Below are 15,728 nucleotides of genomic sequence, written 5' to 3'. Positions count from 1 at the left end.
CATTAATTCAGTTCTTCGAAAATTGCAATCCAGCAAAACCACTCAATTTTTAAATTTTATTAAACGCCTTGGATGTTACTCCAAAGCAATTCCGAAAAAGTATCAAGTAATAACAAAGATATTTGAATTATTATCGTTGTAATAGAAATAAAAAGAAATTGTCAACTATATAAACATTTTAAAAAGAAGTAACAATGGTAATAGATTAGAGTACGAATAGTAGATATCGAACATACATCCTGGGCTAGTTTCGAGCAAGTGTAAACCAATGATTCACTTCTATGAAGAAAGATGCCAAGAAGGTGTGAAGAGTTCGTTGTTAGTGTATCTGGTCAACAGCAGCACCAACAAGTTAAAACTGCAAACGAAAACGTTTTTGGGTGCGCGGCATGAATTGACACGATTCCGTCAATTGATGCTCCGATTTATCACGATTAGAATATTCATTGCAATTTTTCCAAAATCTAGAGCACTCCTCAAACTTTATAAATGATGTCCCAAACAACATTCTTTTCAAAGTTGCGTGAATTTCATTTAATTCTTTTTTTTACAAGCTGGACTTGAAGACAATCAAATGAAAAGATTAAAACGGGACACCTCATATATGAGCCAATGATTTACCAAACATTTATATTTCCAAATGAATATTCTTTTCTTTACAAATATCTACTTGTTATTACCTATGTTTGTTTTATAATTTAATATCATTCTCGCTCAAGTAATCGAAGCTATTAAAAATAATCTTTCGAGATTCAATCTTTTTTCTCCTTAGGATTTTTATACATAATAATAACAATTTTAATATCATTTAGAAAAGATTCTAAATAGCAATCGTGTGTAATCGGATTTCAATATTCTCAACGAATGTTAAACAATTTACTATTGCCGTAAAAATATTAGGACAAAATTGCCATGCAAAGTCTACTTGAAACAAAAATAATTTAAATATGAAACGCGCAACACCTTCTAAGTCTTACTTGAAAAAGCAAACACTAACATCTTCGTCGTTGTTCACCAGGCCTGTCTCGACGACACGTCGATGCAAGCTAAAAGAATGTTTTTATAAAACTTTTCGACGAAATTTTTCTACATTTTCTACAACGTTCTCTGCCACTAGAGAAAAAAGTTTGCTTTGGTCGTTCTCCGTCCTCTAACGGGAGGTTCAAACGTATATCGCTCAAATATGTCAACGAGAAACTCTTTCTTTTTTATTACCAATTATAAGAGCATTAAGTAAGAAGTGCAAGCCTACCATGCTGTGGCCGCCAGTGACAACAAGCCAAATGCAGGGCTAAAATAATGACCAGAATTTCGATAAATCCCAATCCTGCCGCCATCCCAATTACTATAGCTGTATTTTCGTCAATTGTCCTCATTATTGCTTCGTAACAGCCCTGTAATGTATACAATATTTTTAACCAATTATGTATACAATCTTAACATTGGGTTGAATCAAAATTTCTGTTTTTTTTTTATGTTACGCCAAAACGCTTTTACGATTAACATTAACCTGTTGTACATTCTTAATCATTAATAGTAATTGTTATGAAATATAAATGTTTTGCGAAAAGTTACTCATGACTCAACCCAATAGACGTGACGTTCTTGTTAATAATATTTGGCTCAAAAGACACACACAAAAGCTGACCTTATTAAAATAAGAATTACTGGAAGTGGGGCTGATAGGACAAGAAGGGTCCTTCAAAGCATTGTTTTCTTTTATGCAACATGCTTCGGGGATAATTTTGTCTGTAGTCGTCCAGTTTTGACTCTCTCTGAAGTCCAAATAATTATCTACGCCACAGCAGTGAAGCTAAAAATATAAAAGATAGGTTTAAGTGTTTAATAATCAGTGGATAATGGAGTAAGACACCTAAACTTGTAAGCGATTCTCAGGGCAGCGATGTACACACTTGGAGGTATTACGCTACATTATTTTACGCTTGAGAGGGTACCTCGTTGGAACCATTCGACCGAATATTTCGTTTTCGCAATAATATAATCGTTACAATTATGTACAAGGTTATTCTGGAAAATCTGTATGGCAATAAATAGCAAACTCTACATTACAAACATTCACTAGCACAACAATTGCAACAGAGGGAATAAAAATCGCGAAAGTAAACACTAAAAGGATGATATTCTACGTCACTTTTAAATAATTATAAAGAAATTAATATAAAGTATCTTGACTTCTGCAAAATGTATACAGATTTCATATTTAGTTATGAAACTAACTTTCACCTAATTACTTACTCCTCTTAATGACCGAGCTGAGTAGTTCTAGTTTTCCTTTCGTTCGTACAAGTTTGTGACGCCATTAAATCAAGGAAACATACATGTTGATTTGAATGTAACCGAAACTCGGCCGAATTACGTCTCGTGTTCGATTTCATTTCCACCAGGAAAATCTATACGTTAGTAGAGCGTTATTGTCATTCTCCGCCTGCGAATATTCTTAGCGTTTACTTTATCGCTCTCAGCTGGCACACACCAGTTGCCTCGTAACCTTAGGCGCCACGGATCTTTGAAGAATTTTCAAAATCGGAATAGACATCTGGTTTACAAGTTCGGTGGTTTTTTGAAACGCTTACAAATTCAGAGGTGCTACATTACATCCATCCGAAGCTTATCAATCCATGTACGTTCATGAATTCTCGTAGAGGATTCATCATGCATCCCGTTCCTCCTACTCGCGTACTTAATTAATCAATAAATAAAATTGCTCAATAACCTGTGTCATTATGCCATCCCAAGCAACTGTAATTGTATCTGCTTTGTCGATGTTACTGGCATAGTATTTTATTGTTGACTTGAGGAAACTTTTCGTGCTCTGCTCTGCCTGTAACAGTTGCAGGAAGTATGTAATCAAAATGAATTTACACTGTTTTTTTATATGTATACACTCAGTTCCTGATCACAACCCAATTCCTAATCAGTTTAGTATACAGATACCATGCAATAAGTTTATTATAATACAGGTTACTTTCCAAAAGATTACTAAATAATTATTAACTATTTTTAAATTTATACGTGATATTGGATAGCTCAGTGTGAAATACAGATATATGATTTAGGTGATCAGAAATTGCTCCCTTTGCACTTCTTACTCTAAAAGTTCAATTATAATTTAAGCGTATTACTATTTCTGCACTTTAGTTAATACCAAATTAAAGATAAAACATAGACTCATTCGAATAAGTGATCAGGAAATGGGTCTACAGACTCCTTTTGATTATCGTCCGGAACTCGGGTCCGCGCCGGAACAATAATCTTATAGGAAGAAATGCTTCGGACCCTCGAAAATTTGTTTTTTGCCCGAAGCATGAGCCTCGGTAACAAAAGCGGAGGGTCAACAATGTATGCGCTTGACAGGTTCCACGCCCCCCCCTCCCCTAGTGGTGGGAATAATGACTGGACAATAATCGTGTAGAACAAGCCAAACGATAATCGACAGGAGTCTGTATAACGATACAAGTGCACAAAGAAAATCACTTACGTCTCCTTTCAGTCCAAAGGCCAGACCCACTACAACACACTCCAGAATTAGGACCAGCAGAATAAGGATACCATACTGTAATCGAAAATCATTAAATTTCGCGTCGTTAAATTTGACAGACTCTTTACATACGATTAGAATACTTACAACACAGAGAAGACATCGCGATTCGAACATTGCTCCGCAATACCCTAAGAAACTGATTAGAAACGTCAGTGCTCCAGCCACAATCAGGATGTAAGATATCACTTTGATGACATCTGCATCCGTTTTGTTCTAGAACGAAATAACAGAATTCGGTCTTCTAATTTGTTTATACACGTGTTATTCTTCTGTTGCAATTTTTGTTAAATTCCCTTTATGGGTATAGGTTTGGACGGTACTCGGATATAGTAACTCAAAAGTCTACAACCTCTATTCGTCGTCGAAAGGTACACGAACTTCTTACTCAATTATATCTTATCAGACATCTTTCTTAAATAAGGTATATAAACAGAATAGAAATCAATCTGATACTGAATCCATTTTTTACAATAATATACTCTATCAAGTTTTTCAGAAACTTTTGCCATTAAGGAAACCAAATTTATTTATTTAGAAACTATTCTAATTAAATTCTCAAAGAAGCAAATATCAGTCAAGAAATATCCAAATTTTTTAATCTTTATTTTCGATGTATGATAATTAGCAAACAGGATAGAAATAAATTATATTTACAAATAAGATGATAATTAACGTGTTTGAACAACACGAAAACCACGTTCGATTAATTTCGAGTACCTTTTCTTCAACACAAAAATGGAAATTTGTTTTGTGAAACAAGTTTTGAAAATTTACCAGAATATTCGACTGGTCGAGCTTGCTTATGAGATCAGCAAAAGAATTGCTGTCGGCACAGAGCCAGATCCCAACGGCCAACGCGGCTCCTCCGGCCACCTAAAAAACAAATATACACTTCAGTTCATTAATTCGTTCAATCGATCTTTTAATGGCAGGACAACATTATTAACGTTACAAAAAAAAAAGTTAAAAATTGTTGTGTAATGTGATTACCCACTGTTGTATTGTAAAATGAAATAAAAGCGTTTCTTTTTGTTTAAAAATTTGTTTTCTAGTATACCATGGCCAGGCCGAAAACTTTTATGCTCCACTATGTATTTGCTTTTGTAGAACGTTCATCGTCGAAACTTTCTTATTATGTTCACCGTTGCACTGCCGTCGCGATGTGCAATGTTCCACGGTTAACTGACGAAATTTTTCCACGGATAATTAGCGAAACCTTATCCCCAGAGACTTTTTCCATAGACTCCGCGGTTACGACCCTTTCGCCCACGTGTTTGCTAACGACGAACTGCCGAGAACAATACCAAAAGCACGCGGTTATAAACGAATCGCTAACCAAAATCGAGTATTTCCAATTTCCAGTCGACTTATGGAATTTGTCCGGAAAATGAGTTTTTCAGCAGCCAAATAATAGCACTAACCAACATTGATTATTTCCCAATTTTCTGTATAATCTAGATCTAGATGATAATAACAACAGCAATCGACTCATGCATTTTTTCATAATATCACTAACCAAAATGGAATATTTTCCATTTCCTCGTATATGTAGATGATAATAACATTATCATAATAATGATAAAAATAACATTTATTGTGAATTAATTAAACATCATTATGACGATAATAATGTTGACTGATGAAAGTTGTCCAAAAAAGCGAATTCTTATGCAGTTAAACTAATCAACTCCATTTTCGAGAATTTTCTTAATCTTTATATCTAATTTGTTCAGCTTTAAATATTTTATGTACAGTGACTTACAAATTTGTTTACGTGTAAGTATTGTATATTATATTGTAACATAATAATATAAATATACTAAATAGCTATAGATTAGCACGTTTCTATAATTTCTTTTTAATTCTAATATGTTTTGATAGGGAAAGTAGAAACACGTATATAAGATTTTTAATTTTACACATATATCCGCAGATCACGTATAATTAAAAATTATTCGAATGAATTTGTATTTGAATTCGTGTTCAACAGAAACTTATTCATTTAGAAAACCCTCATTTGGATCCCAACGTGCCCTTATTAGCAGAGAAAAATTATATCTCAGAAACTTCCTCAAAGAAAAACGGTGTTTTGCCTTTACACTATGAAAATTAATTAACACAAGTTCACACATTCCTTTCACGCATACTTACGAAGAAAATGAAATTGAAGAAACAGAGAAAATACTTGGCGCACTGTGATGCGCACGCCATTTTGCTTCCGTTCGCTTATCTTCTACCGGTAATCTGCAATCAAACAAAACAGGAATTCTATTAATCCCGTTGAATAAATAAACATTCATTTATATGGATTTAGAAAAACGCTTTTCGTACAAAACTTAAAAAATTGTTCGCTATATTGTAGATAATTTTATAAAGCCTAATGTGTCCAAATGTGAAGTTAATCGGACAATATTTTCTAACACCGCCATTGTGTAATTTTAAATAATAACTAATGTATAGAAATAAAGTTAAAATGTTACCTAACATCCCTTAAAATGATCCCAATATTTTACTCAATAATTGTCTGACAATAAAAAATTTCAAATTTTTCGTTCCCAAAACGAACAGTGACATTAAATGTATTCAGATTGTAATATTTTTTAAATAAGAGTATAATATATTTCAAATCTATATTTTCGGTCGTTTTACGCAAATATATATTTTTGTACACTAATTTATAGAGGTATAAATGAAAGAGTTTTTGAAAAAGGAAATTAAACAGAAAGTAATATCCTCGATTAAAGGTTTCCTTACGTTCGAAAACGGAACGAAGAAATGTTATTAAAATTCTTAGCGGAGGTTAACATTTCCTGCAATTACATAAAATCTGTAGCGTAGTCAGAACCATAACAAATCTGACTCATTGTTTTTATACGTGTGCACGATTATTCATGAGTCAAACCCGCCACGCATTCGCAATGGGTTAATTCAAATAATTGAACGCCTACTATGTATTTACTTATGAATTATTGCTAGCAACGTTCAAGAAGTTATACGAAGCCTTAGCTTCGGTATTGTGTAACAATAACAATATGACGACGTTGAACTGAATTGAAACCGTTCTTCTGTACGAACAAAATCTTCCTCGTGAACAAAAGTAACTTGTCGCCGGGTCTAGAACGCCTTCGCCATGCTCCACTTGCTTAATTAAGACATATTTGTCGGGTGGAATTATCGTGGGCGGGTAACAAAGAGCAACGAAAATTGGGCGAATTAGGACGAATTCCTGTTAATTAAGAATATGTTTTCTTACCGTTGTACTTGAGCCAAAGTTCTGCAATAATAGAATGATTTGCTTACAACAATAAATTTAAAACATCGAACAAAGAACCTGGAAAATTAAATTTTTTTTATACCAATCTAAGAATGAAAACATCTTAAAAATTAATATCTGTTCTCCCATTTTTCAAGTATCAGAAAATTGTTTCGATTAGATGTTAATGACTTTCTGTGCGACAACAAAAACTTTGCAATAAAACATTTTAAAATTTATAACCTAAATAACATAACTTTTACATTATTTTTCAATACAGGAACTATTAAAGCAATTGAAATGACTATTATAAACACACCTGAAATGTTATAACTATGCACTTTCTCAGATCCTTCGTAGGCTGCATTGCATTACGAGAATAACGAAATTAGTTAATTTATAAATTTGTATATTTCCAAAAAACTCTAATTTTGACTGATTTGATAGAAGTAGATACATATTCAACTCTGCTAGTTCTAATATTAAAAAACTTTTTAATTTTTAAAATAAATTTTTCCTTCGAGACTCGTGTCTAAAATAGTCTCACGAGCATTGGATATCGGATAACGAAAGCGACACAATTTTATAAGACGACCTAAAAATATCAAGTCCGATCTTTCGAATCTATTTTTACTTTCACGTTAATATCAGGAATTTTTTGCCTACCTCGTTTTCGTTCTTTGCGTTGGGAACCTCATAAAAATTCATTTCTGCCTTCCCATTGTCTACGTACCTTCAGAATTATATGATATCAAACAAATAAAACTACAATAAGTTACTTTCAATTTTGGCTCAAAAATTTCACATCTCAGAACTTACAATTCTTGTGATCGCATATCTCTACGAGGATTTTGGTCAGGATTTCGGTAAAACCGGCCACTTGCGATCGTTTAAATTCGACAACATTTCGTTATTCATGAGACGACGTAATAACATCAAACATGATCTTTGGGTGGTCATAACCGTGTTTGTCGTTACCACCGTCTCGCAATTACAAATACACTTCTGTGTCTCATTGTCAGTGCAGGTAACAAGCTAGAGACGCAATGTATAAATTATGCAGCCGTGAACGCAAGGACGGATCACGAGGGACGTTGGCGGAAGAAGAAACCGGATTGTTAATTGTACGGGTGGAAGACAATCCGAGGAACGTAAGCACGAGGTCTCGGGTATTGAAAGTCCGTCTCCGTAGAGTTCTCTAGCATTTGCATCGTGATTGCCTTCTTCGTAAACGACGAGGGCATCCGAACGAGAGAGCAGGACAGTATTTATTGGGTTGATTCATATTCAAAAGTATGTACTTAAAGGGGAAATTCTCAAAGTGATACTTCTGCATTACTATCAGCACAATTTTCCAAAGACAGATTATATTGTTCGAGTGATATGTTGCATAGCACATAATGGGATATACAGACTCCTCTCGATTATCGTCTGGCTTGTTCTACACGATTATTGTCCTGGCGTTATTCTCACCACTAGGGGGGGGGCTGTCAAAAACGAATTTACGAGGGTCTGAAACATTTCTCCCTACAAGATTATTGTCTCGACGCGGGCCCGAGTTCGGGACGATAATCGAGAGGAGTCTGTACATAGTTGATTAAATAAATTGCTTTCATGTTTAATCCTTTCGTTCCCACTGTTGCCATATAGGTTACGGATTTTAAAGTACGAAATGAAATATTAGTATCATGTACTTTTCTATATCTGTGAGTATACAGGGTGTCCCAAAATAGCTTCGACTCTCGGAAATGACGGGTTCCTGAATATTAAATAATTTAAATTCTGATAAAATCCTATGCTATACTGTTAAAGGTAACAATTCTTGTGCTTTCAATGTCGATGCAAAACAATCGCGTGTAATGATCTAGAATCTAGATCAGACGATAGTAGACAGCTTTCTTTAAGTGAATTCATTGATCTGTTCTGATACCAGTTTTCATTGAAATATTTTATTGCTCGTTCGTTTACAAGATGGAAGAAAGTTTTCCTTGTATGTACCTTCATTTTTCGAAAACATATAGTTAAAACTTAATTTAGTTACACTTTAATGTGAACTTCTTGTTTATAAACAATTTACTAACCAGATTTTAAAATATTCATATGCATTGGTCGATATAACCTTCACTGTTAAATTAAATTGCAAAATCATGTATTATGAAAGTGGTACAAATCCACTTTCTGTAAAGTCTATTTAGACATCAGCTATGGAAAAGTACATAAAATACAGCAAAATACATAGTAAAAGAACTAAATATGATTCTAAACTAAGGAAATTAACTACATAGCTTATAAATCATTGTTTTTTTTTTTATTAAAACTGAATAAGAAAATCGCGTGAGACAACTGGAAGTGAAATTTAAATGCTTCATCATTTGCGACTTTCACAATTCAATAATAATTGTGAAAGTGGTATAAGTCCACGTATGCTGCATAAAGATACTCATGCTTTTTAGACAATTCTTATAAAAAAAAGTTGCACAATGTATTTACACAGATTTACAATATTTTTTAATCGATTGAAGTGCAATCCATTAAATATTTCGTCACAAGAAAGAATGGTCATACATCACCTTCTAAATAATTGGTTCATATGATGTAAACATATAAAGTATACATATGCATGTATCTGATCTTACATAAAACTACGATAAATATCCTTGGAATCGCTACGTACGATAAGTATCGTAAATTCGTTCGCTAATTTGCATACATTTTCTACATCGAGTCTAGCTCGACACAAGAGTGGTTGAAATGAAATACAATGTAGAGTCCGACGCGACACAGAACTGACAGGGTTGGATGGAATACAATGTAGCTCTACGCGAAACTGAAAAATTTCATTTTATCGTCTTTTATACGTATCAAAGTAAAATTATCTATGTTTATCTAATCTGTCGGAACAGGAGTATTCCGCTTGCTCAATAACTGTGAAAATTTCGGTTGTCTACACAAGGGTTAAATAGTAGTATCGACATAAAATTCTTTAAAGTTGAGTAAGTTACGAAGTGTCGCGAAAACAAGTCGACATTTCATGTGCAAACCACGTAACATAAAATTCGATATCTATATTACGGTACACGGGGTGCAGACTCATTTATTTTCCGGTAGCCAAAGGCTCGGACTTTTCTACGAATCTTTTTCCGTGATTATACCAGACCTCGCAGAAAGTTGCTTCCGTTTTCACTAAATGTTCTGCTAAACTGGTCACATTAACCGGCCATTTGTTCGGCATTTAATCCGTTCGATTTCAGCGGTTCAACGAGTTTGACAACTTTCGACGGTGACGCAATATTGTCTCCATAAATGTATATCGTATCGAGGTTGCATAATGCGCGCTGTGCAAGCTCAGAAATGCATTCACGCGAGAAATCCGACGTGTCGCGGCCCCCGAGAGTCCTTCGATACAAATTCTACGCCTTTTCTATTCGATTCCATCGCAACACCCGTCTGAAATAGCTTTGAGCCAAAATAAAATGCTCCTCCGGGAGCAAGGCAAAAGGAGATGCTTTTTCCGATCGATTCTGGGTTGAACCACCTACTCCAGTTTTATGGGAACTACTGCTGCCGAACACCATAGGCTCTTACAAAAAGCAAACAAATATTTCTTGTAGTTACAAAGTCTTCGTTAATGTGAATCGAAGGATAACACCCGTGATGGACGTATCAATCTCAATTTCGAAGACTCGAAGTTACTCAATATTGCGAAAATTCGAATTAATTCGAATGTGATTCGACACTGAAAACTCTTGATAAGTTCTGAGTCTTTAAAGTTCCGATAAGGCCTGAAAGTCTTGATGATTTTCACAATCTTGGAGGTTTTGATAGGTCTTGAAAGTTTGGTAAGTATTCAGTATCTTACAAAAGCATTTCCGAAAAGTTCGATGTATCGGAATAAATTATTTCAAATGTTCATCTATTCAAACATCTATTTCCAATAATGGATTGAAAGATGAAAATTTAATCATAATTTTGTTAATAAATAAACAGTAACATCAATAAACTTACTTTTTTCACAAATTTTGTCTCGAATTAATAATTACTCTAATTCCCTCTCAAAGTTGCAAGCTTTTAAAGTACACAAACATCTACCTAATATGTACTATAAACTATAAAGACGACAATGTACAATATTTCGAATAACTCTAAAATTGTTCTGAATAATAAAATGCTTTTGTAAGGTACTGATTACTCACCAAACTTTCAAGACCTATCGGAACTTTCAAGATTTTGAAAACTATCAAGACTTTCAGGACTTACGTATTGTTCTATGTAAGGTGAAGTATTGTAGTTTGCATGCTAAAATGCAGAAAACCCAAAGTCTGCTCGTAAGATTTACACTGGCTCTTTGTCCAAATAATCTGTTTCTCAAGCTGTCAGAAAAATTGGCGTCATAGTGTTGGCAGCGGCGAAAATTCGTATTATGTACTTCACGAGCTGGACGGCAGAGAGTTAAAGAGCTAAAACGGACGTTCGCAACGGGACCGCGATGTAACTCGGTCTAATAGCTTCCTGATTATTTCGTGAGCTGCTCAGCTGATTTCCTCTTTCTCCTGCTACGATCGTATGGTCCCTCGTTGTCATCGAGATGGTGGATTAGTTCTCATAGTAGGAACAATTACTCAGAGACTTCTTTCGCATGTTCGATCTGTTAAACCGCCATTTTTCGATCGAAATCGCTCCCTTAAGTGGATGGCGACAAACGACTAAAATAGGAGTTAACTCGTCTCGTCCATAGCTGGTACGAATAAGTCTTGATATTATTTCGTAAACAGATAGAATAATAGAAAAGCAACGATAAATAATTCGAGAGCGTGACAAAAGTAAAGCGAAAGTATGTAAGGTCAATGTCCCTATTTCTAATCACGTCCCGATTTCTGTATGTGTTACAGATTCTGTCCCAATTATGGAGCCTCTGTGCTAAAAGTATTAAAAAAAACATACACGTATAAATAAAAATAAATAAAAATTTTTAATTCAATTTAATCATTAACAAATTATTTTTTTTATTTAAAAAGACATTCCTTCATAAAAAGGAATTGTTTAGCAATAGATATTGATTTTCAGAATATGAAATTCATGTGGCAGTATTTTTTAATTAATATACGATTTCGCAAACTGGCTCGAAGCCTCCGTAATTGGGACACATACCCTAATACACGTAGGCTTTGCAACGACTCGTTTTCGAGATGCAGTGCAGATGCCTCGGGCCCACAGGGCACGAAACACGTTGAAAAGTAGCGAAACGAGGGATCTGGGTCGACTTTTCATTATTTTGAACAGAGCGAAACGCGTCACGTGTATGAGCGTGTGTGTTTCTTGTACCAAGGACGAACACAAAACTACCCCTCATAGAAATGTTTTCGTTCAAACTAACCGGAACACGTGAAGCAACGAGGGCATTGACGTCCTGCAAACCGCATACTATGTGTCGTTATGGAAACGCGATGCACCACATAAACCGATTCTTCTTTACCAATTTCTTTTTCTCGGTACCGTACCCTCCAAGCTAACCTAGAAGTTTTTTTTTTGTCAGATCGATCAGTAGAATACACATAAAGTTTGACCCATTATTTTAAGAACACCACGTTTATTATCCGTAAAATATTAGGTGGACGGTGAATAATTTTAGGGACATAAATAACTAAGGTTGTACATATGTATCAAATTGATACGGGATATGCGCGTATTCGTGTATGTATGAAGGCGTACACGCATGGGACATTTCAACATGGACATTAGAATTATGAAACACCACTTTAAAATAGTTGCGCAATACTTTTGATAACTTTCTACTCGACGCAGAACTTTCAGTCAAATTAAAAATGACATTATACTTTTCTGATTTGGAATGCATCTACTCGAGTTGGACCGACAGTGTTATGAGAAATTGTATAATCTTGTTCGTCCAGAATAATAGATCATGCAATTTATTACAATAATTGAGGGAAAGTATCAACAGGTTTAATTCGTTCCAAAATAACCGCGATTCCTTTACTGTCACTGATTAGGTGCCCAAGAAAACAATCTTAAAAGATCAATTAGATCAGACCCTTGTTACAGAGTTTTATGTAAATGAGTTACTTTGTTTTGAAAATGTTGTAGTTGAAACTAATAATTATTTTCTCTTATTCTGAAAACTGAATATTGAATGTACTTCAGTGCAGTACAATGCAATTGTTTTTGTTGTTGTCATTTCATTATTAGTCAGATAAATGCATTAAGAAAAACATTCTAACAATCACATTGTACAGTAAAATATAATTTATAGTATATAGGTTCTTCCAGAGCATTTTTTTCGTTAAAAAATCAAACTTAGATGGTTTAAAGTCAGACCATTATAAATAATCATTCTTTACGACATAGAAGTTAATGGTTTTAGTAAAAATTCATGTGTTCAAAAATTGCTTTAAAAAATTAGGTGTTAAACAAAATGGTTTATCAACGATTCAACTATGATATTAATACTATCGTGCGTTACACATTTAGATAAATGTTACAAATAACAAACATAAGCAGTCCAAAAATAAATATCCAATTATTTCATACATAAAAATGGTGTTCAATTTGTTTATAAAAATTATGTCAAGTTATTCGTACTATTTCATATACCCTACAGCAAATTACAACTGCGTATCTACTACAGATAAGAAAAAAAGGATTTCGTGGTTACGATACGAATGAAAAATTAAGAATTGTTTTAAAAATTTGTATCTTATTTACAATTCTTACTTATCTAACAATATTCCATGTTTGGGGGGGGGGGGGGCAGAGAAAATTTCCAAGAAGGGAAAGTCGCGGGGCCCCATTACAACACAAATATAAAAGCAAGTGGATTGTCACCTCAAAGTACATCGACGGATGGCATTGTATTAAAGAAGTAAATAAATTGTCACGATAAGAATAGGTTTGCCTCATGCGAATGACTAGATACTTCAAAAGACTAGAATCACGTGTACAATCAAAAGATTGCTAATTTCTATGCACAAACTACTTTTTATTGCTTGTTTATTTTCTATACAGCAAATAAAGAATTATGATACATTTCGATGAAAAATGATATGGTCAACTTCATATGCCTCAAAAAATACTTTCCTTAATCTTAGTCATAAAAAATTGTAGAAATGATCGATATATCGAAGTTTTGATTTAATGAAATAGTATTTTCAAATGTTATTTTTAACTAAATATGTTTTCATTTGTGTGTCATAAGTAATCCGAATTAATTAATATGCGATAATTAATGAATAATAAGCACGCACACTTTCTACAAGGGAAAGGTAATATTTGAAGTGCTGAAGAAAACCGTTGTTGGAGGATAGAGAGATTAGTGAATAAATAGATGTACAAGTATAGATATCGAGATAAATAAATAAACGATGCACTCAATCAAACAAATCACGTATATCGCAGCAACATGTATCTTTATACTTTCTACTACTTTATAAAATTCTACAGATTATTTATTTTTAACTTAGGTCTGTGTTGAAATAGAGGACAAGAGTGTACACAGTGTTACAATTGTAGCTTACTATCCACGAGACGTAAGCCCTTATCGCGAAATCTAGTGCATGCACCGTGGAAAAATGCTAAGTTCCGAAGAAACAAATCTAACAGTGTTACAACTAAAAATATATAAGTAATTATATTTGATCACGCGCAATAACATGATATAAATGTTACATAAAGAAAGCCCAGGCGCGAAGTTTGAAAATAACGCCGACCGACTTCAGAAATGAGAAACAATCTCTAACAGAGGACTCAAAAAAAAGAAGAAGAATTAAAGATGACTTACGTTTACGATGCTGCGCCTAGGATCCTCCGGCAACAGAAATTCCACGAGGCTTCGAGAGTGATGGAATCAACGCACTTCACACAACCTCACTGTTTGTCACCATTATAACGTCAGAAAAGGAAACGTGTAGTCATTTTATTGGCGTCATTCTTACTAACAAATTTTTTAAACTACAAGCAACCAAAGAACCGTCATTACTCCGTGCTGTTTGCCGCGCATCTACCAGACCAGATACCTGTCGCGGTAGTACCCCCACCAATGGCGGCAACTTTACTCTGATTGGTGGATTATTGACTAATGACTAAACTGCTTTTCGAGCAGAAACGAATCGTAGAGTGGAGTGTTTCGCGCCTTTAGATAAATGTATATATACATCAATCACATCATCCAGAAATTGCACATTACTACCAGCAAGTGTTGGCAGGTATTGGGTACTTCGATACTTACGGAAAAAAATTAAAATCTTAAATCGACTATGTATTTAGTGCTTTCTTACCAGATGTGACAAAGTAAAACGAAATAAAATAAAAACATTTCATGAAGCTTTATGAAGACTATTTTTTTCTTTATGTACTACAATCATTCATCTTGGTCATATGTTATTATTTAACTGAATTTACACAAACATTCGTAGTCTAATTATAACTAAATTGTGACTTTCATGAGTAATTGTTTTTTCTATGAAACTGTGTCTTTTTTGCATTTCATACGATCGTCTAAGAACGTTAAATACGTAACGATGAATAGTATGAGAAAGTTGTAATAAAAAGGTTTGGGTGAAAATCGTTTTCCAAATACGCTTGAAAAGAAAGACTTCTAGTGTATGTACATATTTTTTCTGACTGTACTTAATAAGTTCCAATACATTTCATAGTATGTTGGCGATTACGGAAGACGCCAATAAAGTAGTATAAATCTTATCAGTGTAATTATAATAAAAAGACGATGATTTATATGTGGTGAAAATATATATTCATTACGGTTTCTCCTTCCTCCATCACCCGCCCCTCTGTTTGACAGGACTCAAATAGTTAATTATTAAATTGTACGTAAATGGATGGAAACAGTACCTACACACTTCATTCTACAATAAAAAATACAGTAAAGAAACAGGTTATTTA

At 33.9% G+C, this 15,728-nt stretch overlaps 1 protein-coding gene across 1 annotated transcript; it reads right to left on the bottom strand.

The window, feature by feature from the left end:
* Window positions 1-1,011: 1,011 nt before the first annotated feature.
* LOC107187582 (tetraspanin-1) lies at window positions 1,012-14,706 on the bottom strand. Its single transcript, XM_015575707.1, has 9 exons — window positions 14,608-14,706; window positions 5,714-5,806; window positions 4,337-4,435; window positions 3,647-3,775; window positions 3,500-3,574; window positions 2,735-2,842; window positions 1,649-1,813; window positions 1,253-1,394; window positions 1,012-1,046 (listed from the first exon to the last, which is right to left on the bottom strand). Exons 2-9 carry the CDS (start codon window positions 5,771-5,773, stop codon window positions 1,012-1,014), a joined length of 813 nt encoding a protein of 270 aa, XP_015431193.1. The 5' UTR covers window positions 5,774-5,806; window positions 14,608-14,706.
* Between the last annotated feature and the right edge of the window lie 1,022 nt (window positions 14,707-15,728).

This window comes from Dufourea novaeangliae, unplaced genomic scaffold, assembly GCF_001272555.1.
Source record: "Dufourea novaeangliae isolate 0120121106 unplaced genomic scaffold, ASM127255v1 scaffold89, whole genome shotgun sequence".
Classification (NCBI taxonomy): Eukaryota; Metazoa; Arthropoda; class Insecta; order Hymenoptera; family Halictidae; genus Dufourea; species Dufourea novaeangliae.
This window is presented reverse-complemented; position numbering and strand designations above follow the sequence as displayed.